Source organism: Panthera leo, chromosome E2 (genome assembly GCF_018350215.1).
Source record: "Panthera leo isolate Ple1 chromosome E2, P.leo_Ple1_pat1.1, whole genome shotgun sequence".
In the NCBI taxonomy this organism is placed as follows: Eukaryota; Metazoa; Chordata; class Mammalia; order Carnivora; family Felidae; genus Panthera; species Panthera leo.
In genome coordinates this window covers 15535255-15562806 of record NC_056693.1, presented here as the reverse complement: position 1 = coordinate 15562806, position 27552 = coordinate 15535255, and the positions used below count along the sequence as shown (strand labels likewise).

The following is a 27552-nucleotide window of genomic DNA, read 5'->3' as shown; positions in this document are numbered from 1 at the left end:
GGTGTGGTCCTCAGACCATCAGTATCAGCATCACCAGAAAACTTGCCAGAAATACCAATTCTCGAGCCTCACCTGAGACCTACTGAATCAAACTCTGGGGGGTGAAGCCCAACAACCTGTTGTGTGTGTGTGTGTGTGTGTGTGTGTGTGTGTGTGTGTTTGTTTGTTTGTTTTTCCCAACAACATGTTTTCACAAGCTCTTCCAGCAAGTCTAATGCACACTAAAGTTTGAAAATCACAGATTTAGGGTAAAGTCAGCTTTGCAGTTCATCAAAAAGTCATGGTCTGAGTCCTTAACTGTTAGGCATCAGAATACAAATGAAAATTGTTAATCTACTGAATTTATCTGCCAGGCACTCTCCAATGTTATCTTCCAGACTGCCCACAACTCCATGAGATGGTTGCTTGCGTCCGTGTTTTGTAGAGGAGGAGGGTGTTAAGCCGCAGTCGGATTCATTCCCACAAGGAAATCAAACGTGTTTTTAGGAGAATTTTTTTATACAAAAGCCCGATTGCGCACAGGACGAGTAAGGGCTACCAGAACAACCAGCGGGAGCTCCCTGAGGACCTACCTATCACAAACTCATGTCTCTAGCACCCTCAGCCCCCCAGGCCTCGTGCACCAGGGTATTGAGCCCAGCTCTCACCGCGCCACCAAGTCGCAGGCGCCGGTTGGGACAAGCGTTACCGTGGAGACAGGCGCGTGGGGCCGACAGGTCTCGGGAAAGGCGGAAGTAGGTTGTGGAAGTGTGGGCGGCCATTTTGAAACCGGGCAAGAGGGGCGGGACTGGAGCGGCCAAGTGACGGTTGACCGGTTTTAACTAAGTGACTGGTACCGCGGGGCGGGGAGAAGAGGGAGGTGCCTGGGGCCACCCCAGGGAGGGATGCGGGGGGCGGGGGGCGGAGAGAAGGGGAGGCAGGGGGGAGGCGAGAAGGGGAGAGGCAAAGCAAGGGGAGGGGAGTCCAGGGACCGAGCATCGGAGGGGAGGGGAGGGGCGGAGAAAGGGCGGGGCGACGAGCAGGGAAAGGCTAAGCCCAGAAGCGGAGAGATGAGTAGGGGCGAAGCCGCAAGAGGCGGGGCGTAGAGCCGGTCGCTGTCCAGGGCATGGAAAAGTGTCGTGAAAAGAGAGAGTGGGGTGAAAAGGTGTCGCGTCTCGGGGGGAAGGTGAGGATAGAGAAAGTGCTGACCGACAAGGTAGCGCCGGAGTGGAAGGAGAAAAAGGTGCAGGGCGAGGAGAAGGCGCGGGGCGAAGGGAAGGCCAGTGGCCAGAAGAGATCCCAAGGCAAAGAGAGGGTATCTAAGGGGGATGGGCGTGGTTTTAAGAGGGGGCGGGGCGAGGGGCAGGCTCGAGAAGAACAGCTCTCCAAGGACCAGGGGAAAGGGCGGGTCGATAAGGAACGGGTCGAAGAGCTAGGATGGGTCGAGGAACAGGGGCGGGACAAGGCGGGGAAGCAGAGGGAGGAGCAAACTCCAGGAGAGAGAAAGGGGCGGGGACAGGGAAAGGGGCGGGGCGTGGGGAAGGTCTGGGCCGAGGATCCAGAGAAGGGAGAGGCTAGATACAGGACTCGGTACCAGGGTAGGGCCCGGGCCAGGAGAAAGGGGAGATGCGAAGAGATGGGGGGGGGGGGGCGGGGCAAAAAGTGGGGGCGAAACCAGGTGCAAGTGCAAGTGCAGGTGCACGACCAGAGGGAGCAGCAGGACTGGAGAAAGTAGGTGGGGCACAGACAAAGTCAGAAACAGTAACCGAGACCCGGTGAAGAGTAGGGGCCAGATGCAGAGCAGAGGCGGAGCAAAGAACAACTACAGGGCGAGGTTAAGGGGTGAAGCGAGGAGGCGAGGCGAAACCAGGAGCAGGGGCGTGTCCAGGAGCAACAGTAGAGGAGGGACCTGGACTAATAGTAGAGGTGGGATCCAGAATAGGAGCAGATACAGCACCTTGGTCAGGGGCGAACTCTGGAGTAGAAGCGGAGCAGGAAGCAAGTGCAGGGGCGGGGCCAGAAGCAAGATCAGGGGCGGAGCCAGAAGTAAGAGCAGGGGCGGGGCTAGAAGCAAGAGCAGGGGAGGGGCCAGGAGCAAGAGCACGGGTGGGACCAGGAGAAAGAGCAGGGGTGGGGCCAGAAGTCTGAGCAGAGGTGGGGCCTGGAGCAAGCGCCAGGGGAAGCTCAGGAGCGAGGTAGCATCTCAGAAGACGGCTTTCCGGCGCAGTCTTGCTGGCGGGTGTTGACCCCCCCATTCTCCAGGTTGGAGCCACGTTGCGCGCTGCCCCGCGATGTACCCTGCTGGCCCTGCGTGGCCGAAACTCCGAGTCCTGCGGGCGCTGTGGGCACTACTGGCGGTGCTATTGGCACCGTGGAGGCTGTGGGCGAAGGAGGATATCCAGGAGTGTATCTGGCACGTTGTTCTGATCAAGTTCGAGGCGGTAGGCGAGGAAGGCAGGAGCGACCGCTTTTTTGATCTAGAGCCCCTGGAGAGCCTGGACAGTGTGTTCAGCCTGCTGGTGGATGCACCCACCGACCAGAACGAGGTGAGGGGACTGGGGTCAGGTGAATGGGAGAGGTCACGGATCCGCACCCTACTGGGCTCTGGACATTTGCCCAACCTCTTCTTGCAGAAATACCTGGGCTTCCCATACTACCTAAAGATCAACTACTCCTGCGGTGGAGAGGTGAGTGCAGCAGAGGTGAACTCATTCTGTGTGGGCTCAGTTTCCCCAATCTGTAACATTTTAATAGTGGTGGCACCACCAGACCCTGGGGACCCTAAGGATTCAAGAAGATTCCCAGTATCCCACCAGACACATAGTAGGTGCTCAAGTAAGGTTGTTTTTTTTTGCCATTAAAAAAATCGAGATGTAACTCACATAAATTCAACAGTTAAAGTGTGCAATTTAGTAGTTTTTAGCATATTAACAAAGTTGTGCAACCATTACCATTATCTAATTCCAGAACACATTCATCACCCTAAAAAGAAACCCTGTACTCCTTTCCTCCAGCTTCTGGAGACCACTAATCTCCTTTCTGTTCCTATGAATTTACTTATTCTGGACATTAAATGTCAACGGAGTTGTACAATAGGTAGCCTTTTGTATCTGGCTTCTTTCACTCGCATGTTTTCAAGTCTCATCCATGCTGTAGCATATATCAGTATTTCCTTTCTATGGCTGAGTAATATTTCATTGTAAGGACGTGCTACGTTTTGTTTATCCATTAATCGATAGATATCTGAGTTATCTACCTTTTTGGCAATTATGAATAATGCTGCTATAAAGATGTGTGTACAAGTTTTTGTGTGGACATATGTTTTCAGTTCTCTTGCTGGGTCAAATGTTAACTGTTTCACTTCTGAGGAACTGCCTGATTGTTTTCCAAAGCCCCTGCACCATTTTACATTGCCATCAGCAACGTATGAGGGTTCCAGTCTCTCTAAATCTTCACCAACACTTGTTCGTCTTTTGGTTATAGCCAAAAGATGTGGGTGTGAGGGGGTATCTCATTGCGGTTTTCATTTGCATTTCCCTCATAACTACTGATGTTGAACATCTTTTCCTATGCTCACTGGCCACTTCTCTATCTTCTTTGGAGAAATATCTATTCAAATTCGGTGCCAACCTGGGTTATTTGTCTTTTTATTGTCGCATCGTAAACTTTCTCTATGTATTATGGATACTAGTTCCTTATCAGATGTATGATTTGTAAACATTTTGTCACATTGTGTGGGTTGCCTTTTTACTTTCTTGATGGTGTCCTTTAAAGAACAAAGGTTTTATGTTTATTGAGGTAAAATTCACATACCATAAGATGGCACCAAAGTTTTTGACCTTGATGGAGTCCTATTTATCAGTATTTTCTTTTGTTGTTTGTGCATTTGGTGCTGTCTAAGGCTATGCCTGGGTCATGAAGATTTACTCGCGTGTTCTAAGAGTCTTTTCATTTTAGCTCTTACATTTGAGTCTCTGACCCATTTTGAGTTACTTTTTGTGTATGGTGTGAGGTAGGGGTCCAACTTTTGCATGAATATCCAGTTATCCCACTACCATATGTATAAATGAATTGTCTTGGCACCCTTGTCAGAAGTCACTTGACCGTAACTGTAAAGGTTTACTTCTGGGTATAATTCTGTTCCATTGCTCTGTATGCCTGTCCATATATCAGTATCACGTAGTCTTGATTACTGTAGGTTTGTAGTAAGTTTTCAGATCAGGAGGTTTGAGTCCTCCAACTTTGTTGTTCTTTTCCAAGATTGTTTTGGCCCAAGTAAGCTTTTTGTGGACAGTGGAGGGTTGTGGCCTAGAAGCGAAGTTTTGGTGGCAGCAGGCCGGGGTTTGAATCTGCCATTGACTTAACATTTCCTTGGAGGAAGTGTAGCATGATAGTTAATACTGTGGGCTCCAGAGCTGGGCTGCCCGTGTTCAAATCCCAGCTCTGCGACCTAATAACTGTGTGATCTCTGGCAAATTCCTTACTTCTCTGTACCAAAGTTCCCTCGTCCTTAACAAGGATGCAATAATGATCATACCCACTCGACAAAATGATTAAATATGTGACAGCCACTGAGCGCAGTGCCTGGTTCATAGAAAGGGCTCCGTGAATGCTAGCAACAAGTTTGTAGAGTGTGACCCTGGGCAGACAGTTTTACTCCACGAATCTTCTCTCCTTATCTGTAAAAGTGTGATAATAATACTTTTCTCTGGCCATTCAACACCTTCAATGAGTCAGATTCTTTTTTTTTTTTTTTAAACAACATGGGGGATATAATGATTAACAACATGGCTAGATTTTTCTTATGGATTCAGGCTACCAGGGAAGCGATCGGCAAATAAATACATAAGATAATTTCTGGAGAGTCATCAGGGTGAAGAAGAAAATAAAATGTCCTATGTTAGAAAGGAGGGTGTTACAGGGTGGTTGGAGAAGGTCTCTGAAGAGGCTTGAACAGAGACCTGAGTGATGAAAAGGACGACCATGCGGAGACTTGGGGGAAATATCCCAGGTCAGGGGAATGGCTAGTGCGATGGTCCTGAAGAAGGACAGAGGCTGCTGTGCGTGAGGAGTCATGAGTGAGGGGACAGTGGGAGGAGGTGGGGCAGGGAGGTGATGAGGGCCTTGTGAATCACAGGGAGGGCTCTGCTTCCACTCTGAGTGAGATGGAGCCCGTGAGGAGGTTCTGAGCAAAGGAGGGCCCGATGGGACTCCAGCGTTCCCAGGCTCCCTCCTGCTATGTGGGGGTGGGTGGACAGGGCAGGGGCAGGGAGACAATGAGGAGGCTGACTCAGGGTCTAGTTGAGGGTGGACAGGACCAGGGTCACTGCCGACGGGAGATCCCTGCCTCACCAGCACCTGCTACCCTGTGGTTGAAAAACTCGGAGATAGGGCCGGGACAGGTACCGTTGGCAGGGTTGACAGGGCCCTGGCCGAGGCATTCCTCGGGATAAAGGGCTGTGCAAAGGCGGCTGGACCCATTAAGTCTCTCTCCCTGGTCTCATAGGCCACCCCCCGCTCACAGCGTCTTGAATGCACCTTTTTCTTGGGGCTGCCTCCAAGCCTTTGTTCATGCTGTTCCACACACCTGGCACACCCTTCTCCTTCTGTCCTTTCTTCTGCACCCTAAGCCCTGACTGCCTTTCTCCACCCAGCAAGGGTCCTGGCATTTCCAAGAGCTGGCCCTGACTGTCTCCTTCCCCTCCTCCCCCGTTCCTTTCTGTGTAACTGCCCCATCCCCCCTCACCCACAGGCCCCGGCCGCCAAACCTGGCTATCCTCTGACTGGTGGGGATGGCAGAGTCAGATTTCTACATGGGGCTAAAGCCTCAAGGGTGGGACTGGGACCCCTGGAGTGAGGGAGGCTCATTCCCACTTTCTCATTTGTGCACATCCCATGCCGCCATTCTCTGAGTGTTTCCTACATCCATGTCCTGTCCGAGGATGATGGCCCTGGCCTCACCTCCTCCAGGAACACCTACTGACTCCCTTCACAGCCCCTGGCCCCTCTGCCTGTCTCCTAGCCTGGTCTGTCACCTCCCCAGCACACGGCCTACACCTTGTTCTCCGACCTTCCCATGGTGGAGACTGTTCTCCCACCCAGTCCCAGAAGATGGGCTGCTAAAGGTGGGCTCAGGGCAGGGGTACCCAGAACCTCTCTTAAAGACACATTTGTGGGGCCACCTTGCCCTCAGTCCCCCGAGGCCCAGGTCCGCAAAGGCCACCTGACAGGGCTGAAGCCCTTGGTGCTGGTGACCTTCCAGTCCCCAGTCAACTTCCATCGCTGGAAGATAGAGCAGCTACAGATCCAGATGGAGGCAGCCCCCTTCCGCAGCAAAGGTGAGCCTGGAGGGCACCCGGCGGGGCCGTGGCCTGGCAAGGGTGTGGGGAGCTTGCTGGGGGCCTCAGCGGGAGGCTGGTGTCATCAGAGGGGCCCGTGGCCTGGCGGGAGCATGGAGGTTTTAGGGGGCCGCGGTGGGGTCTGTGACCTAGAGCAGGGACACGAGGAGTTACAGGGAGATCCCAGTGGTCTGCGGCCTTGGTGGGGGGCCACTGGGAGGCCCGGCAGCCTCAGTGCCCACTTCCTGCCAGCAGAGCGGTGCAACGCAGAGGAAGTGTGTGCCATGAGCTGGTACACGCCCATGCCCATCAAGAACGGCAGTGTGGTCATGTACGTGGATGTCCGCAGCAATGGCCTGGGGCCCTTCATTCAAAATAAAAGGTGCCCTTTCCCAGGTCCAGGGCAGCGGGTAGGCTCTGGGAGGGTCCTCCTAATCTCCAGATCCCCGAAGAAGCCAGGAGGAGACCAAAGGGTGGGAGTAGGGTAGGGAGGTGGTTGTGAGCTATGGCAGGAGCCCCTGAAACCGGAACCCTCACCTGTGCCCTGCCCCACCCCTGCTGCCAGGTTTCACGTGAACATCAACGGCTTCTTGCAGAAACAGCAAGATAACACGCTCCAATTCACTGTGGGAAACGAGGTGAGGGGCGCAGGTGGTAGAGAAACGTGGTAGAAAACGTGGGTTAAAGACAGCAGGCTGGGGCCCCAATTACTTCCCACACAAGCGGGAGACCCCACTTACAGAGTGCTCACTCTATGCCCGGCCCCCGGTGGAGGGCTCCACTGAATACGCAATCACCTTCGGTCTTCGCAATGACTCCGGGAGGGAAGGTACTCTCACAGACCCATTTTCGAGAGGAGAAAACTGAGGCCCCAAAGGGATGGGGCCATTTGCCCACAGTCTGTCAGCACATGGAAGGAGACTTGAAACTGTGTCTGCCTGTCTCCTGCACCCATAGTCTTTTTATTTTTTATTTTTTTAACGTTTATTTTTGAGAGTGACAGAGTGTGAATGGGGGGGGGGGTGGAGCAGAGAGAGAGGGAGACACAGAATCTGAAGCAGGCTCCAGGCTCTGAGCCGTCAGCAGCGAGGTGGATGCGCGGCTTGAACTCACACGCTGGGAGATCATGACCTGAGCAGAAGTCTGACACTTAACCAACTGAACTACCCAGGCGCCCCTCCTGCATCCGTAGTCTTGATCATGGTGCATTCATCCATTCATTCAGCAGTTCATTCGGTGAACACAGAGACCCAGATAGAGCTGAAATTCTAGGGGGAGAGACAGACACCATATAGTAAACACGAAATCAAGTAAATTCCAGAGTAGATGAGAAGGTCGTAAGTGCTCTGGAGAGCGTTCAGAGGCAAGGGGATTAGGTCCGTGCAGGAAAGGATCGCACGGTTAATGGAATGGTCAAGAAAGGCACAACTGAGAAGGTGGACATTTGAGTAAAGTCTCGGAGGAAGAGAGGAAGGAAGCACGTAGATAGTTGGGGGAGAGCATTTCATATACGGGGAACAGCCAGGGCAAAGGCTCAGAGGTGAGCGTGTGCCCGGTGAGCCTGTGAAGCAGTGAGGAGGCCCACGTGGCTGGGAGAGAGCGAGCCAGGGGGAGAGCGGTGGTGGATGGCGTCAGGGAGGTGACAGGGACAAATCGTGTGGGGCCTCATGGGTCAGGTGAGGACTTTGGCTTTTACCCTAAATGAGATGGAGCCATGGAGGGTAGGGGGAGTGTTGAGCAGCCCTCCCGCCCCCCTCCCCCCTCCCCCGGCAGATCTTCAATCTGATACCCCGGTACTTCATCAATGTCCCGTCGAGGCCCCTGTGGCACACCGTGAACCAGACACCTGTGCTCATCCTGGGTGGCATTCCCGATGAGAAGTCCGTCCTGCTGACCGACACCAGCTTCACGGACTTCTTTCTCGTGGAGGTGAGTGGTGCAGGGAAGGCGCTGGGCTGGGGCTTCTTGAAGGGTGCTGGGCCTCAGCCCTTCAAGAGTGGGCCCCAGAGCTGTGGGAAGAGCCCCTGAAGCCATAGCAGCTCCCACGAGAGGCAGAGAGCGTGAAGGGAAGACACAAGCCTCTGCAGCCAGACCCTCTGGCTCCAGATCCTGGCTCGGCTCCCCGCTGGCTGTGTGACCCTGGGCCAAGTGATCTCACGTACCCAAGCTTCGGATTCCCCCTCTGCAAAATGCAAACGGTATTTCTGTTTTGTCTCATGGGATCACCGTAAGGATGGTTCACGTCAGTCGGACACAGAACGAGTACTTTGCCAAAACCGAACAACGATGCCATTGTAATACCCAACAAAATCAGCTATAACCCTTTCATACCTTCTAGCAGGGTCTTACCTAGTCCGTTCTCGCCGGCTACCTAAAAATATCTCAAAGTTTTTATCCGAATCTAGTTGACACACGATGTCACGTTAGTTTCAGATGTACAGCATAGCGACTCGACGTGTTTCTACATGTGCTGTGCTCACCGCAAGGGTACCCGCCGTCTGTCCCCACCCGACACTCTTCGGGTATCATTGGTTGACTATGTTCCCTATGCTGTTCCTTTCATTCCTGTGACGTAGTCATGCCCTAACTGGAAGCCTGTGTCTCCTCCTCCCCTTCTCCCCACCCCTCTCCCCTCTGGCAACCACCGATTTGTTCTCGGTGTTTACAGGTATCATTCTGCTTTTTGTTCGTCTGTTTTATTTTTGAGATTCCACATGTAAGTGAAATCGTAGGGTGTTTGTCTTTTTCTGTCTGACTTATTTCACTAATGTCATGCCCTCTAGGTCCATCCATGTTGTCACAAGTGGCGAGGTCTCATCTTTTTATGGCTGCGTGAGATTTCACGCGCATATGCGTGTGTGTGTGTGTGTGTGTGTGTGTGTGTGTGTGTACCACATCTTCCTTATCTGTTCATCTATGAACGGAGCCAGACTTCTTCCATACCTTGGCTATAGTAAATAATGCTACAATAAAACATAGGGTGCATATATTTTTTCAAGTTAGTGGTTTCATTTTCTCTGGGTAAACAGTGGGGAAATTACTGGATCATAGGCTAGTCCTATTTTTCATTTTTGGGGGGACCTCCATACTGTCTTCCACAGTGGCCGCACCCTTGTGGTTTGGATTGGCATTTTCCCGACGGCGAGCGATGGTGAGCACCTTCTCATGTGTCTGGCCGTTGTGTGTCGTCTAAAAACATCTTTTGAGAGTTGGTTTGTTGTTGGTTTGTTTGAAGCAAGTGTTTGAACCAACACACTGCATTTGGTTAAGGCTCTTGTACTCTTCTCACCTGTACGCCTGCATCCCGCTCCACCCGCTTCCCCTCATCGACCGCCTTCTTTTCAAGCAGTGAAAGCACCAGGGCTTTCATCCTATGGGATCTGGCCGCTGGCTTCTTCATGGAGTGGATGCACTTGCTCCTCTGGCCCCTGTGTGGCTCAGGCTGCCGTAAATAACAACACCGCAGACCGTGGGGCTTAAACAAGAACTTATATTCTCACCGTTCCGGAGGCTTGGAAGTCCAAGATCAAGGTGCCAGGAGAGGCCTCTCCCCGGCTGGCAGCAAGTGCTTATATGGCCTTCTCTCTGTGCCCACGAGAGCAACGAGAGAGATCTCTGGTGTCTCTCCCTCTTCTCATGAGGAGACCAGTCCCAGAGGATTAGGAGCCCACCCTCGTGACCTCAGTGAACCTTAACTATCCCCTTCATGGCGGGGTTAGAAATTGGGAGTGGGGACACAGTTCGGTCCATTAACGCCCCATATAGTTTTTGCCCGGAAACTGGTGTGGGGCTCTAGAAGCGTGATGGATTTTAGTTCAGCCTTTTGGGCAACGACGCTCCACTGGTGGTGCTTTCCCACCGTTAGTGAGCATCGCCCATGCTAGCGATTGGTCAGTGAGCTCAGATAGCGTCAGCCCGACAGCCAGCCGTGTTCAAGGTAAAATAGGGTTGTTTCAGATGTGCCCCGAGCCAAGCATGCGATCTTTGGGATCCACATAGGTGCAACCCCGGCTGTGACCTGGGGGACTGAGGTTGTTTTGCACCGTTGAGTGTGTTGTGCACTGCCAAACTCTGGGGAGAAACACAGAGTCCCAATTGGCTCTGTCCTGGGTCACCTGCTTTCCTTCCCCTTGTCAGGGAAGCTCGGCCACAAGGTACTACTTGACGGTGAGCAGGGAGGGAGCCCTGGGGGCAGGTGTCTGTGTCCTTCCCAGGCAGTTTTCAGAGCAGCTGTGTCCCCTGAAGGCAGGCCGTGGGGGGGTGGGGGGAGCCGAGGCAGGCCTGCTCACCGCTGACTCTGACTCCGCTCCCCCACAGTTGAACATTGACAGTTGCTGGGTAGGCTCCTTCTACTGCCCTCAGGCCAGTTTCACTGCCACCATCTATGACGCCATCGCCACCGAGAGCACTCTCTTCATTCGGCAGAACCAGCTCGTCTACTACTTTACGGGCACCTATGTCACCCTCCACGAGAGCAACCAAGGCAGTGGTGAGGGGGTCCCTGGCATCTCAGGAAAGGGGTCCTGCCTGTGGGAGTCCCAGGGAGGGCGCCTCAGGGAACCCATCCACTGGATGCCCCCGGGACTGGAATTGCATGGGTGGGGAGGGGGGCGTTGGAAGGACTTTCCAAGGTCCTTAATGGTCACCACCCACCCTATATGGCTTTTTCCTACCCTCTATATGCTGGTGTGAGGCTTTCCTCTGGACCTGTGAGCGAGCAGAGGGTAGAGGGAGGTGTGAGAGGGAAAGAAGGGAGCAGAGAGAGAGAAAGAGAGAGAGACATGTGCGTGCACACACACTCACACACACACACACACACACAGAGTGTCAGAAAGGCAGAGAAAGAAATGCAAGAGAGATGCATAGCAAAAGAGAAGTTGGGGAGGTGCCTGGGTGGCTCAGTCAATTAAATGTCTCACTTCAGCTCAGGTCATTATCTCACGGTTCATGAGTTCGAGCCCCTCGTTGGGCTCTCTGCTGTCAGCACAGAGTCCACTTGAGGTCCTCTGTCTCCCTCTCTCTCTGCCCTTACCCCGCTTGTGCTCTCTCTTTGTCTCTCTCTCAAAATAAATAAGTAAACTTAAAAGGTTAAAAGAAATTTGGGGGATGGGAGAGAGGCCGGGAGGGTCAGAAAGGCAGAGAGAAAGTAGGACGGGCAATTGCAGAGGAAAAGCCTGAAGGAGACTGATCACGAGGAAAAAGAGAGAGACTTGATTCAGCCTTATCTTTTATTTATTTATTTTTAACGTTGATTTATTTTTGAGAGAGAGAAGAGAGACAGAGTGTGAGCGGGGGAGGGGCAGAGAGAGAGGGGGACACAGAATCCGAGCACAGCCTTATCTTTTAAATGATACCCAAACCCTTCTAGTTCTTCTCAGCTTTCCCCCCTATTAAGTGAGAGATGTCATTTTATAGGGTTACAGAAACTCGTATTATAACCTGCATTTCATTAGTTAAGGCCCGTTCCCAACAGCTTCATTTTTCTCCCTCTCTCACTTAGGACATTGACAGTAGGACGAACCAAATTAAAATGGACTTAAGTCAAAGAAAGGGGTGCTGGGGCTCCTGGGTGGCTCAGTCCGTTATATGTCTGACTTGATCTCAGCTCAGGTCTTGATCTCACACTTGTGAGTTCAAGCCCTGCGTTGTGCTCCCTGGTGGGCATGAAGCCTACTGAAAGAAAGAAGAAAGAAAAGAAAGAAAGAAAGAAAGAAAGAAAGAAAGAAAGAAAGAGGGAGGGAAGAAGGAAGGAAGAAAGAAAGAAAGAAAGGAAGGAAGGAAGGAAGGAAGGGAGAGAGAGAAAATAAAAAGGAAAGAAAGACAATGAGAGAGAAGGGGAGAAAGAAAGAAAGAAAGAAAGAAAGAAAGAAAGAAAGAAAGAAAGAAAAAGGAAGGAAGGAAGGAAGAAGAGGGTGTTTTTGGCTTAGATAGGTGCACTTGATTTCAGGTACAATTGGATCTAGGTGCTCACTGTAGCTTAAACAGGCCCCTCCTTGTGATAGCCTTGGTGATTGCCCCCCTCCACCTAGCAACCGTGGCCTTCTATCCTTTCAGGGGCTCCAGGAAAGAGCATCTCTTTGTTAGTGGTTGCAAGCCAGGACTGTCTCTGATTTGTCCGGCATGGTCACATGCTCAGTTGAACCCACTGCTCTGGCCAGGGGAATACGAGGGCGGGGTTAGACTAATCTATACGTCGTGGACAGAGTACCAGCAAGAGGGATTTACTCAAAGGTACTGGGCCCTATGCCAGGGGCCCCTCAGACACCGCACGGAATAGCCATTAAGGCCGTGGACATACGGATGAGGGTCGGGTCCCAGGTCTATAGACATGGGTCTGAGGTTCCGTGCTGGCCCCACACAGGGAGCTGGGTTCGTGTGTTGGCCAACGAGTGCATCAAGAAGCTGTGCCCTGTACATGCCCATGGCAATGGCTCAGAGTACATCATGGCCCTCACCACTGGCAAGCGGGAAGGCTACGTCCACTTTGGGACCATCACAGGTAAGGGTTGGGGCCTCTGGCGGCCCAAGAGACCACTCCATACCCTGGCATCTGTGAGAATTCCGACGTCTAGTGCCCATCCCTCACCAGGCGCCCTCAGGAGGGGTCCCAGGCTGGAGGTTGTCCCTGTGAGTGGGAATGGGTTCATGCATTTACAGGGGTGGGACTTGGGTGTGTTACATATCTTTCATGACGTGTGTGGCTTCAAAGGACAGAAGCCCAAGCCAAAAATCGTTTAGGCATAAAGAATTTGCAGACTTAAATAAGCGAAAAGACTAGAGTCCAACTTCCGGCATGGCTAGATCCAGGGGCTCCCAGGGTATGTCATCAGGATTCTATCTCTTGGCAAGGTAGCGTAGCACAGCGATTATAGCACAAGTCTGGGGAGAGATCGCTTGAACGCACCCGACCCAAGTCACCTGTGGCTTTGGACAGGTGACTTAACCTCTCTTTTTGGTCTCGTTTTCCTCATCTGCAAAATGGGGCTAAGGATTATATTGGCACCTGCCTCATTGGGTTGATGAAAGATTAAATAAGTTGGCGTGTGTAAAGGTCTTAGAACAGTGTTAGGGACATGGTGGCTGCTCTAAAAGGGTTTATTATTATGAACCCTGGCCTCATTCTCAGGTAGCTACCCCTCTCCTGGGGGCTAAAGATGGTCCCAGGAGCTTGGGGCTCACACGTCCCCGTCCCCGCAGGTGGAGTCACCCCAAAAGAATGAAAGCAGCCTCTTCCATTAGCTCTAGCAGGAATCCAGGGTGCACTCTGATTGGCCCATTCTGGGTGTGTGCCCGGACCTGAGCCAGTGACTGTGGCCAGAGACAGACCTACTCTGGTAGGTCAGGTGTGAGCGAGGGACAGGTCAGGGTGAGACCCGCCCCCCTGAAACCCCAAGGACTAAAGGGGGCGGAGGCACCGGCCCCAGGCCACCCTGGACGGTTGGAGACCTGGCGTGGTGGGATGCCAGATGGGCTGGGAAGGGCCTGAGCACCGCCCTGCCCTGCTCCGCAGATGGCCGCGTGTCCTTCGAGTTGCTGCCCCGGCAGCGGTCTGTGTGCGAAGGGTTACAAGGTACCTAGCTCCCAGAGACCTCTGCGGCGGGCGGGGGTGGGGATCAAGGGTGTGGCAGAGCAGGGAAGGGGGGGGAGAGGTCCATGTGAAGAACGGTGTCTTGGGAGGGGTGGGGAGTCACAGGGACGTCTTGGGAGGGGTGGGGAGTCACAGGGACGGGGTGAGGGTTACGGAGACCAGGGAGGGGGCGGGTCCGGGGCTGCTCTGAGCCCGCCCCCTCCTACCCAGTTGTGAACTGCTCCATAATTTGGGCCGTGTTCATTGCTGGAGACTACAATCTACTGCTGCTCGTGCAGATGGAAGACCCCACCACCAGGAAGTATTTCCAGGTGGTCAGCTACGACCTGGGTAATTGGGATGCTGTTGGGGGGCTGAGTGGGAAGGGCCAGAAGCCCAGATTGTGAACCTCCTGCCGGTCTGTGGGGTCCGTGCTAAGGCAGACAGCGGGTCCCGGGTAAGGGGTAGTGGTGGAGCACAGACCCGGTGGGATGGAGAAACAGAGGAAACCAATGTGACTGGAACAGAGGGAGACTAGGGAGGGCGGGAGATTGGAGACGGGAGCAGAAGTCAAACCTGAAAGGGCCCAGTGGCTCACAATAAGGAGATGTAATTTTATTTTACCTGAACAGAGAATAGGGCTGCCATGTACAGTTGTGCAGGCTGCACACTGTACTCCCCAGCCAAGAAGTCACAGGAGGCAAGTCCTGTGCCCTGACATATGCATTTAAAGAAAACTTAAGGAGGGGCGCCTGGGTGGCTCAGTCGGTTAAGCGTCCGACTTCGGCTCAGGTCACGATCTCACTGTCCGTGGGTTCGAGCCCCGCGTCGGGCTCTGTGCTGACTGCTCAGAACCCGGAACCTGTTTCAGATTCTGTGTCTCCCTCTCTCTCTGACCCTCCCCCATTCATGCTGTCTCTCTCTGTCTCAAAAATAAATAAATGTTTAAAAAAAAAATTAAAAAAAAAAAAAAAAAAGAAAACTTAAGGGCTAACAGGCCCAGATGAGAAGCCACTGGAGGGCTTTTGGGAAGGGGTGGGAGGCTGGTGACTTGCCCAGTTTCAGGTTTTGAAAGCTCAGAGCCTCAGGAGGTTTTGCCGTGTTCTCCCCGGTTGCAGTCAGTAATTACCTGGCCATCCTCTACACCATCCCGGAATTCATCCCTGACGGTAGGAGGGGAAGGCAGGGGGGTCTGAAAAGTGGATGAGGGCCGGGAAGGACCTGGATGGCCCTCCCCTCACTGCTGTGTCCACTCTGCCTCTCCCCCGGCCAGCTAGGGGCCTGGAGTTTCTGATGCTCCTAGGGACAGAGTCTCATACCACCTTCCTGATGGTACCCAAGGGCATGTTCTACAACCAGTATAGCAACCTGCTGTATATCTGGGGCAACTTCCTCCTGCAGAGGTACGAGGCCAGACGTATTCTGCCTTCTCAGCCCCATTAGGGCGGGGGTCCTTTCTGGAGCCATCAAGTTGTCAGAGCATGCCTAAATTCAGAAGTTACCAGGATTGGCATGGGGGAAACACGGGCTGTGGGGATGGTTAGGGCTAGGATGGGGAAGCTGATATTGTAAAGACCTGAGAGGCCTTTCTTAAATGAAAGCTGATGTTAAGGACCCAAGCTGTGCGAAAGGCACTGTCTGGGGGAAAGGTTCGGACACGTTGCACCCCTCAGGAACTTAGGGGCTGTTGGCAAACCGCTGGATGGGCCAATTGCTCCTGTCTCCAGATGGGCGGGTCACCCAGAGGCTGGGGAGCAGGACCCGGAATCCCAGGCTTCCTTGCGTGTTCTCCTAAGGCTGGCAGAGAGCTGAGTAAACAGTTCTCGGGTCATGTTAGGCCTGGAGTTGGGGGAAGCAGATATCCTCCAGGGGCCTCGCCTGGGTGTCCCTCGTTCCCATCTCTGCCCCCACAGCTATAACTATGAAAACTTCATCTACCTGGCGGACTTCCCCAAGGAGCAGTCCATTAAGTACTTGGTCAACTCGTTCCGTGGGGACATGGCTATTGTCACAGAGACTGAGGAGGTGGGGTACCCTGCTCCTCTCCCCAAACCCCAGCGGTCTCCCTTCTCCCTCTGTCAGGGGAAAAGGGTTCAGGGGAGGAAGTGTCCTCAGGGATCCCGCGGAAGGGCAGCTGAGGACCCTGGAACTCAAAGAGAAGTGGTGTTTTCTTCCAAAGTCTTTCAGCAGAGTTAAAGACTCAGAGTCCTGATCTGATTTCCACAGAGGGCCCTCTTTCTTTCCATCATGTGGTTCATTTCATAAATATTGAGAGCCCACTGTATGCCTGACCCAGCGCCAAGGATACAGTGGTGACTGGGTCAGCCGTGGACTTGCCCTCAAGGGTCACAGGCCAACTGGGAAGACAGTGTTTCCCAGAAAGTAACGATTCAGGGGAGGCAGGGCTGCAGTGGGGAAGATAGTATCTCAGGACAGATGTTCAGAAAGGGGGTGGGGCCCAGCTTCCAATTCAATCTGTGTGTGTGTGTGTGTGTGTACCAAGGAGGGCTTCAAAGAGGAGGCTGCGTGGAGGAGGGACATCCTTAAGGTTGGACGGACTCCTCCAGGCCGAGTCTCAGAAGGGGATGAGGTCTAGAGTCAAATGTGTTGGGGGGGTGGGTATCAGTGCGGAGATGGGAAACTGAGGCCAAGGGGATGGTGGGTCCCTGGAGGGTGCAGAATGAGGAGAAAATAGGGCTTGCCCCTAGGAACCCTGGCCTGCAGGGGTGTATACATTAGGAATGCTTCAGTTTCAAGCCATAGCCACTCCAGCCAACGAAACGTTGGAGACAGTTATGGCGAGCGGGGGCTGGAAGCAGGGGTGGCTGGGTTGTGGGAAGTCGAGATGGCATTATAGAGAGAAGGTGTGCGCGCTTACCTGGCCTCACCCCCAGAGAATGGGGCCACCACGCTGGGCGGAGAGGTGGGGCCAGAGGTCCCCGCGGCCCTCACACATACCCACCTGGCTGTCGCACCCCAGATCTGGTACCTCCTGGAAGGCAGCTACCGGATGTACAAGCTGTTCCCATCCAGGGGCTGGGAGGTGCACATCAACCTACAGGTGATGCACCAGTCCTCCGTCTACACCCCCAATGAGACCATGGTCACCCTCTTCTACGAAGACACCAAGCTGTACCAGGTGCCAGGTGGGGGGGGGGGGGCACGTGGGAACATGGGGGAGCCTCAGGGCGGCTGGCTGACACCAGCTTACCCGGCCCTGCCTTCCTGCCGCAGCTAGTGTATCTGATGAAAAACCAGCAGGGCCAGCTTGTCAAGAGACATGTGCCCGTGGAGCAGCTTTTGATGTACCAGCAGCTCAGTAATCACTACTTCTTTAAGCGGCAAGGGTGAGAAGACACTGGACCCCAGAGCTGGGTGCGGCCCACACAGAGCCCCTATTCCAGGAGAGAGAGGGAGCCACCCCCAGGGCTGTGACGGGGGAGCTTAGGGTCGCTGGAGGCTCCAAGGAGGGGCCTGACTGAGACTGAGGGCGGTGGGAGCATCAGGGAGAGCTTCAAGGAGGAAGAGGTACAGGAGCTGTGAGCTAGAGGGTGAGGAAGAGTTAGCCAGGGGACACGACGGAGAAGGGGTTCCAGGCAGGAGGAGCCACATGGGCAAAGGCCCTGAGGAGGAAAGGAGGTTGGGCGTTCAAGACTGAGAGAAAGTACAGTGCAGACAGAGTGCAGTGCTGGTGGCAGGGTGGACAAGGTGAGCCTGGTGGTCACAGGGAGGGTCCTGGGGAGCCATGATGGGACTAAAAGGAGGGACTGCATGGCCAGATGCAACTGCATTCAATAATGATCTATCTGGTCACCTGAGAGGAGCCCGGGAGGCCGCTGGGAAAGGGGTCAGGGAGAAAGGAGGTGGAAGAAGGCTTGAGTTGGGAATGGGGAGGAGGTCTAGGAGAAGGTCCAGGACGCCCGCCTGAGGGACCCAGGGACGTCCCGGAGAATTTGTCCAGGGGCACCGGGGGCTGAGGCTGAGCAGGAGGGTCAGGGCCGGATTAGACCCGGATGGCAGCGCAGAGATGGGAGGCGGACCTGGGGGGGCTCGCGGAAAAGTCAGTCGCCCCCCCCCCCCGTGCCCCCCGCCACCCAGGAGCCACCTGACGCTCTCCTTCACCAACTTCTGTCCGTTCTCGGTGATGCGCCTGCGGGACCTGCCCAACCCGCAAGTCTACTCGCGCCAGGAGCGCTACCAGGCGCGTCCGCCGCGCGTCGTGGAGCCCTCGGGCTTCCACAACGAGAACTCGCTCGCAGTCTACCAGGGGCTCGTCTATTACCTGCTCTGTCTGCACTCCGAGTACCACAAGGTGGACGCCTGGCGGGGGCCGGGTGTGGTCCGAGGCGGGGTGAGGAGGCTTAGAAAGCAAGGGCTGCGTGGCTCGAGAACGGCTGTGGAGGCCGGAACCGCCTGGGGGAGTCTGAGGCTAAGGGGGCAGGGGGAGCGGGCGAGCAGGGCCTCGGAGAAGCGGCTTTAGGAGTGTGGCTGCGGCGTTGGACGTAGGGCTCGGGGGCAGGCCAGGGGCTGTGAGCTTCGGCTTTGGGTTAGCGGCCGGCATGCCGCCGGCCTGGGGCCGCCTCCGCTGCCCCCGCTCACGGTGCCCGTCGTCCCCGCAGCCGTACGCCGACCGGGTGCACGACTCCACCTGGAGCTGGTCGAACAAGAAACAGGACCAGGTGCGTGGAGAGGGCTGGGAGTCGGGGGTGGGGGCGGTGTCCGCCGTCGGGGTCCGATTTTGCCCCACATCCGGTCCACCAGGATTACTACTTCTATCTGGCGAGCAACTCGCAGAGCCCGGGGAACGTGTACATTGACATGGCCAGCTACGAGAAGATCTACGACCTCAAGGCCGACTACGAGCTGCCCGAGCGCATCTTCCTGGACAAGGGCACCAGCTACGTCTTCTCCGTCTTCCTGAGGGTCGGGGGGCAGTCGCTGGAGTTCACACCCGAGCGCGGTCTGTGGCGGAGGCCGGAGTGGAGCTCGAGGGGCGGGGTCTGCGAGCCCAGGGGCGGGGTCTGGGGGCGGGGCGAGGCCCTAACCCCTCCCGGTGCTTGCAGTGCTCACCTCCGAAGAGCTGAAGAGCACAGTGGATCTGGGCGTGGTGCTGGCGGACCCGGGCTGCATAGAGGCGGTGGTGAAACAGAAGTTCCTCATTAACCGCAACTCGGTGCTTTTCCGGGTGAGACTACGCGGGGAGGGCGTGCCGGGGTGGGGGCGGAGCGACCGGCGCTGGGCACCTTTCGAACCGTCCCCGGGTCCTCAGGCAGGGTTGTTGACGCCTTCATTTCTGCCCCCAACCCCAGGTTACGCTCAGTGATAAAAGGTCTTGCTTTGACCAGGGCCTTAGTGGACATCACCTCTTGGAGACCTCCATGTTGCTCAAGGTTCGGTCCAAGTCTGGAGGGGAGGGATACGGGAGGAGGGAAAAGACCGAGCCCGCGGAGCCCACCATCATCACCGGCTCTTACCCACAGGTGGCGGGCGCGGTCGGACATTGCTTCCAGAACACACACCAGGGACCCCGCATGCAAGTATTGGACTTTGGGAGTACTGGGCCCTGTGCTAGGAGGGAAGGGATTGGGTCGAGACCCAACAGGACTGATTCTGAGTCTCCCCTGGGAAATCCCACTAATGCACTCATAATTTCTTCCTTTTCGTTCATTCACCCACCCACACATCCACTCACTCTTTTCACCCACTCATGTTTGCAGAAAGGGCTGCCTTTGTGGTTGTATAGATTGCACCCAGGCTTGTATTTTCCTTCTAATATTTTTCTGCAGGGGGCAATAAAGCATCTGCGACACAGGACTTTTGTGCCCAAATGGCACAAAGGAGTCATGTGAGCCAGCTTGGCCCTTCTTTCACATGTGACTCTTCATTTCCCCACTCACATGTGCGTTCTTCACTCCATGGGGTCCTTAGTTCCTCACTTGCTCACACATGCAGTGTCCCTTTTGCACAGAGACAGACACTGAGGCTCAGAGATGTGCAAACATCTGCTCAGAGTAACCCAAGGAGCTAGTAAGTGGTAAAGGAGGGACCTCACCCAGATGCTTGTTCTCACTCACTTCCTTGCCCACTCACCAGCAGACAGACTTGCTGCTCCTCCCTCCTGGCTTGGTATATGGCCCAGAACAGTAAAATGGGGGTTGTAGGGGTGCCTGGGTGGCCCAGCCAGTTACGCATCCAACTCTTTTTTATTTTAATTTTTTAAATGTTTATTATTTGAGAGAGAGAGAGACAGAGCATGGGCAGGGGAGGGGCAGAGAGAGAGGGAGACCCAGAATCTGAAGCAGGCTCCAGGCGCTGAGCTGCCAGCACAGAGCCCAACGTGGGGCTCGAACCCACAGACCGCGAGATCATGACCTGAACATCCAACTCTTGATTGCCGCTCAGGTCAGGACTCACAGTTTGTGAGTTTGAGCCCCACCTCAGGCTCCGTGCTGACAGCTCAGAGCTTACTTGGGATTCTCTCTCTCCTTCTCTCTCTGCCCCTGCCATGCTCATGCTCTCTCTCTCTCAAAATAAAGAAATAAACTTTAAAAAATTTAATAATGAAAAAAACGTTGTAATAGCCCCCAACTCCTTCGCAGGGAGGGAGGAGAGCAGGGAGGAGTGGCTGACCACAGCATCCAATAAGTGTTTCCTGATATCCTTAGTGATATGCATTATTTTCCTCTTTATCATAACCCCAGAAGGTCAAAGTTAAGGTCCTTATTTTTGACCCAACAGATTCCTTCTGGGAATCTAATCTGTAACATACTGTTACAGAAAAAGGTTGCAAACAACCTAAATGTCCACTAATAGGGAAGCGGTTAAATAAATCAGGGTGCATCCATGCAATGGAAAACTATGCAGCTGTAAAAAAAAAGTTGGGGGGCAGGGGAACAAAGATCTCCATATACTGATATGGAATAGTCTCCAAAACATATTTTATTCTTTTTTTTTATGTTTTATTTATTTTTGAGAGAGAGAGAGACAGCGAGCACAAGCAGGGGAGGGGCAGAGAGTGGGGGGACAGAGGATCCGAAGCGTTCTTTGCTAACAGCAGTGAGCTGGATGCGGGGCTCGAACTCACACACCATGAGATCGTGACCTGAACTGAAGTCCGATGCTCAACCAACTGAGCCACCCAGCCACCCCAAAGTGTTTTTAGTCTTAAGAGAAAAAAGCAGGGTACAGAACAGTTTGTATAAACCATTAGCATGGAGGAGGTTAATTGAGAGCATATATTCACACTGGCTTTTATTTGCATGAAGAAAGTGGGAAAATAAATGAGAAAGTCCTTATAGTGGTTTGCTCCCCTGGGGATGGAGGAGAGGTAGGACAGTTGGGGAACAGGAATGGAAGTGAAACTTTTCACTGTGTGTGTGTGTGTGTGTGTGTGTATCCATGTGACCATGTTACCCATCTAAAAATTAAAGTTTAAAGAAAACCTATCAGTACTTTTTTTTAACAGAATATTTATTATTTATTTTGAGAGAGAGAGAGGGAAGAGAGAGAATCCCAAGCAGGCTCTGCACTATCAGCATGGAGCCCAATGAGGGGCTTGAACTCATTAACCGTGAGGTCATGAGCTGAGCCAAAACCAAGAGTCAGCCGCTTTCAACCTACTGAGCCAGCCAGGCCCTCCAGAGGGTGTGTATTTGGAAGTCTTGGAGCCTCTCCCTGGCTCCCAGTGCTGGGGAAAAAAATGGAGACTGAAGCTAATTGATGAACCGTGGCTCCCTGATCTGTAAATATGTTGGACGAAGGAAAGAACAAATTAATTTGCACATAATAGGTGCTCAATCGGGGCGCCTGGGTGGCTCAGTCGGTTAAGCATCCGACTTCGGCTCAGGTCATGATCTCAGGTCATGATCTCATGGCTCATGAGTTCGAGCCTCGCGTTGGGCTCTGTGCTGACGGCTCAGAGCCCGGAGCCTGCTTCGGATTCTGTGTCTCCCTCTCTCTCTGCCCCTCCCCCACTTGTGCTCTGTCTCTCTCTCAAAAATAAATAAACAAAAAAAAATGGGTGCTCAATCAAATTTGGCTGGATGAATAAAGGCTGGGAGCTATCTCTCAGCAGGCCCCAGAGATGGGCCTCCCTCCATGGGGGAACAGGCTGGCCTCAAGGGGGTAGACTGGGAATAGATTTCACTTGGTGCACACAGAGCTTATGCATTCCTTCCGCTGGTGCTGGCTGAGTGCCCACCACATGCCAGCATTGTTTTAGGTGCTGGAATTAGAGCCGTGAACAAAACAGAATTCCCGGCGTTGTGAAGCTCGTGTTCTGGCGAGGGAAAGTGTATTTGTTTCCCGGGGCTGCCGTAACAAATTACCACAAGTTGGAGTGCTTATTCTGTCCCAGTTCTGGAGGCCAGAAGTGTGAAATGAGGGTTGGTTTCCTCTGGAGGTTCCAAGGGAGTCTCTGTTTGCATGGCCTCTCTCCTAGCTTCTGGTGGCTGTTGGCAATCCTTGGCTTCTAGATACATCACTTCCCTCTCTGCCTCTGTCTTCACAAGGCATTTTCCTTGGGTGCCTGCATCCAAATTTCCTTCTTCTTCTTCTTCTCTTTTTTTTAACTTTTTGAAAAAGTTTATTCATTTCTTTTGAGAGAGAGAGAGAGTGTGTATGTGTGTGTGTGTGTGTGTGTGTGTGTGTGTGTGTGCGCGCGCGCGCGCGTGTGCACGTGTGTGGGAGGGGCAAAAGTCGAGGGAGAGAGAGAACCCCGAGCAGGTTCCCCACTGTCAGGGCAGAGTCCAACATGGAGCTCGAGCTCACGAACCGAGAGATCATGACTTGAGCTGAGATCAAGAGTTGGAGGCTTACCTGACTGAGCCACCCAGGCGCCCCTAAATTTCCCTCTTCTTATAAGGATGCTGATCTTTGGATTAGGGCCCAGCCTAATCTGATGTAACCTCATCTTAACTTGATTACACCTGTAAAGACCCTATCCCAAATTAGGCCACCCTGGCAAGCACCAGATCAGGAGTTCAACATATCTTTTTGGGACACACAGTTCAACCCACAGCAGAGAGCCAGACAATAAGGAAGAGAAACAAAAGATATTGTGTGCCAGAGGTGACGAATGGTTAGGGGGAAACAAGTGGGCAGGGAGCATGGGGGAGATTAGCATTTTGTGTGTTTTTTTGTTTGTTTTTTAAAAAAATTTTTTTTTAACGTTTATTTATTTTTGAGACAGAGAGAGACAGAGAATGAACGGGGGAGGGTCAGAGAGAGAGAGAGAGACACAGAATCTGAAACAGGCTCCAGGCTCTGAGCGGTCAGCACAGAGCCTGATGTGGGGCTCAAACCCACAAATGGTGAGATCATGACCTGAGCTGAAACCACGCAGGTGCCCCTATTAAAACTTAAAAAAAAAATTTTTTTTAACGTTTATTTTTGAGACAGAGACGGAGCATGAACAGGGGAGGGGCAGAGAGAGAGGGAGACACAGAATCTGAAACAGGCTCCAGGCTCTGAGCGGTCAGCACAGAGCCTGACGTGGGGCTTGAACTCATGGACTGCGAGATCATGACCTGAGCCGAAGTTGGCCGCTTAACCGACTGAGCCACCCAGGCGCCCCGGAGATTAGTATTTTGGACGTCTGGATGGTATAAGGGTGAGAGAGAGAGAGAGAGGCTTCTAGGACAAGATTTTAGCCTGAACATGGAGGGATGAGGTACCATTAACAAAGATGGGTTGTGGATAAACTGAGTCTGAGATGCCCATTAGACCTCCCAGTGAGTGAGTGGCTGAGAGCGGTAAAATCTTGGGCCCAGGCCTAGCATGGGAAGTGCTGCTTCCTCTATGGCCACCAACCCCTCTCCAGTCACTGTCAAGCCCAGGCCACAGTCTTTGGATGCCCATGTCCCTTTGGCGCTTGGATAGAACCCTTGGACCCTACCACCGAAATGGGCCAGAGGCTGTTCATTCTGAAGACAACGTCATAGGAATTCCCTGACCCCTGACCCCCATCCTGGGCTCCGTTTCCCTCATATATCCCAGGCTCCTCCCCATTCTCTTTTATGAGAATTCAGGCCCAACCTGAGCCCGGTGCAGACCGCCTAGGGGTTGGCCGCTCCACAGGTATGGGTGTTAGTGGTTTTGCGTGTCTTTTGCTGGAGGCAGCAGGAACCAACCTGTCTCAGTTCCCATTCCGTCTCTACCATCACAGGCCTAGCTTTGGGTGAGGAATAAATGGCTTGACCTCTCTGTGCCTCACTTTTGCCATCTCTGAAATGGAGATATTAATACTCTACCATGCCAGGCTTGTTTTGAGGGTTAAATTTGAGTTCGAAGTGCTGGGAACATCACCCGGTGCCTTGTACACAGTAAGAACTACATAAAATTTTGCAGTTATTAGAGTATTGTTTTAATAATAATAACGATCAAATGGCAATGATGAGGGTGAGCCTGGCAGGAAGTGGTCCTGTGGGGGGGGAAGGGTGTCCTCCCCATCCAGCCCCCCCCCCCACCGGTCCCCCCTCCCCAGGACCGTTCTGCTCCCACTTAGGGCAACTTGATGGTCCCAGTGCTTATCGGCTGCCCTCCGGGCAAGCGCCTGGCCTTCGACATCACCTACACCCTGCAGTACAATCGTCTGCAGAACAAACACTACTTTGACTGCGTGAGGGTGGACCCCGAGATGCCCTGCTTCCTCTTTCGTGATGGTGCGTGTCCAGTCCCCTCGCCTCATTTGTTCACTGTCCTCTGTCCCCAGCACTCGGCCGCCTTCCCTCACTGCTTGCTCACCTCCTCACTCCTCCTCCGCTCCTCCCCTTGGTCCTCTCCTCTCTCCTTCCTCCCCTCCATCCTGCACTTCTCCGGCCAAAAGCTAATTTCTTCGCCTCCTGGTCTCCCTCCGACCCCACAGTCTTCTACCCTTTCTTCTTGATCCAAGACTTGGTGACGGGAGATTCGGGCAGTTTTCAGGGCAGGTAAAGACATAGCCAAGCCAGCGACTGACGGGCGTTGGGGGGGGGGGGGGGTGTGGGAGTGGGTAGGGGGACAGAGTGCGGGCTGGATGGTAGAGGTGACGCAGGACTCCGGACACCGAAGCCAGTCCCCGCACCTCTTGACCTGGCAGCTATGTGCTGAAGGTGGTAGGCGGCGGGCCCACCCTGGACACCATCAGGGAATACAGCGAGGAGGAGATTTACCGCTTCAACAGCCCCTTGGACAAGTAATTCCTGTGGGCCCGGGCCCATAACCGCCCTCCTCCTGCAGACCTCTCTTGCTTCCCAGCCACAGACCTCACCCTTGCTGCAAGCACCACCTACCTCGGTGTCTGGGGCCCTGCCCCAGGAGCAGGCTCCTATGCTTGCCCCGCCCACCCCACTTCGTGAGGCCCCGCCCCCCTGAGGCTCCCCCTACCCCTTCCCTCCACCGCTTACAGAGCCAGCCTCTCTCTGCACCTGCGGGGAGACGGGGCTCCCCTCTCCCCGCCCCCCTCCCCAACTAAGGTTACACGGTCCTGCACAGGACTCACAGCCTCATCTGGACCACCAAGAACACAACGACCACCAAGGACTCGGCCTTTAACATCATGTCCCATCAGAGTTTGGGCATCGAGTGAGTCCACGGCCTGGCTGCTGGTCCCTTTATCCCCCACCTGCCCAGAATCTGCCTGGGCTATGCATCCCTTCTGCCTCTGGGAGATCTTTTGAGCCTCAAGCCCGGCTGACCGTCTTCGTGTTCCTCAAATGGGGTTGACTGTCTGCAGTGCTGGGCCCTCTTACTCTTTCTTCAGGCCTTAGTTCAGATGTCCCTTCATGGGAGGTGGGAGGCTTTTCTGACCATTCTGAATGGGGTATTGGCTCCCACGTCCTCCTGTATTTCCCCCTTCTCACCCTCACGTCTCTGCTTGTGCCTGCCCCATCTGAACCTGACCCCTCTCGGCTGTCACTGTCTCTGGTGTGGTCTGTCTCCCTCATAGGTCCAGGTCCTGATAAGACTAAACAGTATCTGTTGAATGAGACAATGAGCAAATTCATTCATTCAGTCATGGTAGGCATTTATTGGGATTTGAATGGCGGTCATGATGAATGAAGAAAACAATGGAGGAACAGATTAGTATATAGGGACTCAAAAACGATTTTTGATTCAGTGAAAGGAAGAAAATGGTGCCATGAGCAAATGAGGGAAGCGAATGAATGAGTGGAGCAACCACTTTCCCCTAGTCAGTATTCAACTTGCATTTATCGAATAAATGAATAAAGGAAAGAATAAATGAATGGAGATGTGACTTTGTGCCCAGTAGGCACTCAAGGTATATTTGTGGGATGAAGGAATGAGAGCAGCAAGGAATAAACGAGGACTTGGCACATGATAGATACGCGACCCATACACTAATGGAGGAATCACAGACGGAGACGTTAAGACAGGAGGAAATGAGTGAGTCAACAGCCTGTCACGTGGTAGGCACGGAGTCAGTCTTATTGGATGAACGAATGAAGGAGTGAATCAAGGAAGAAGGAATGAGATCGCACCTCTCTAGTGCACACCCAGAGTTTGTGGGCTGGAGGGAGAAATCAGGGGTTGGCATGTGCTAAGCATGACTTGTGTCGCACGTTGCCTGAACTCGGGTCCCCAGGTGGCTGTGTCTGGAGAACTCCCCATGCTACGACGCCGTTCCCCATACGATCTTCGCCCCTGAGTTCTTCTTCAAGGTGCTGGTGAGCAACAGGTGAGCCAGGCATGTGTCCCAGGGAGACTTGGGGGCTTCCTATGGGGTGCCCGACTCCTCCCCCAGGCCTGAGCGCCATACCCCCTCAGAGGCGTGGACAAGAGCACATACTGTGACTACCAGCTCATCTTCCTGCTGCACATCCACGGTCTGCCACTCAGTGCCAAGCGGGCCTTCTTCATCCTCATGGTGAGTGGCTGCGAGGAGCTGCCCTGCTGGGGAAATGGGGCTCTGAGGCCGCCCAGCCAAGCCTGTCGTGCGGCGTCCGCAGGTGTCATCCAGCGTGTTCATCGGTCTGGTGACCCTCTACATCATCTTCTGCCTCCTGTTGCCTGTTATGGTGAAGGCCTGGAACAGCCTCCGCTGGAAGATCAACAACATCATCATGTCAGAGTCCTACTACACCTACACTTCTAGAAATTGCAGTGGGACATCTGAGACCAGATCCACGGTCAGCTCCAGAGCCGGCTCCAGTGACAGTTCCAAAGTGGCAGAGGCGAACCAGCGTGCACCTGAGCAGACCTGGAAGAAGAAGCCGTTGGTTACCTGAGCCACTTGCCTGCCCCCATCTCCACCCGTGCTCTTCCCTCACTTCCTGGGCCACCTTGGAAATGCATCTATCACCCATCCCAGGCCCTTTTTTGTTTTGCGTCAATTTCCACTTCTTCAGACCTAAATCCTCGTTTCAGGATTAGCCGTGGGCTTGTAAGGACTCACGTTCAGTTAGTTTGTACCACACAGCCATATAGGTCATTAAAGTCAAAATCCTTCTGGGCCACCTGGTAAATGGCGGCTTCTGTGTGTGCCTGTCGACTCCGCCCCTCCTCGGGAGGCCCGCAACCTCCCTACCCTCCAGCAAGGTCTTCTGTGACCCAGGCGTGTTGCCATGGCTTGCATATGTTCTGATTGTTCAGTGCCCAGGTTTAGTGCCGGTCATTTAATCTTTTGAATTCCAATCTCTATTTAGTGTCTAGCTTAAGGAGGGCACTCTG

General features: G+C 53.7%; 1 protein-coding gene across 6 annotated transcripts; it reads left to right on the top strand.

Annotated features, from left to right (window-relative positions):
• The first annotated feature begins 699 nt into the window (after positions 1-699).
• CATSPERG (cation channel sperm associated auxiliary subunit gamma) lies at positions 700-27347 on the top strand. 6 transcript variants are annotated; one of them, XM_042918528.1, is made up of 29 exons: positions 700-832; positions 2242-2525; positions 2613-2666; positions 6173-6317; positions 6573-6699; positions 6883-6955; positions 8091-8246; positions 10635-10806; positions 12679-12816; positions 13828-13887; positions 14116-14235; positions 15003-15053; positions 15158-15287; positions 15798-15909; positions 16865-17023; positions 17119-17231; positions 17983-18196; positions 18504-18563; positions 18646-18844; positions 18948-19069; positions 19194-19274; positions 19365-19421; positions 24389-24545; positions 24749-24812; positions 24962-25057; positions 25357-25446; positions 26468-26560; positions 26650-26749; positions 26832-27347. In XM_042918528.1, the coding sequence occupies exons 2-29, from the start codon at positions 2271-2273 to the stop codon at positions 27108-27110; spliced, it is 3477 nt and encodes a 1158-aa protein (XP_042774462.1). In that variant the 5' UTR covers positions 700-832; positions 2242-2270; the 3' UTR covers positions 27111-27347. The 6 variants fall into 6 exon arrangements, with proteins under 6 accessions (XP_042774462.1, XP_042774458.1, XP_042774461.1 ...); XM_042918524.1 differs by lacking the exon at positions 700-832 and adding an exon at positions 974-1283; XM_042918527.1 differs by lacking the exon at positions 700-832 and adding an exon at positions 975-1165.
• The last annotated feature ends 205 nt before the right edge of the window (positions 27348-27552 follow it).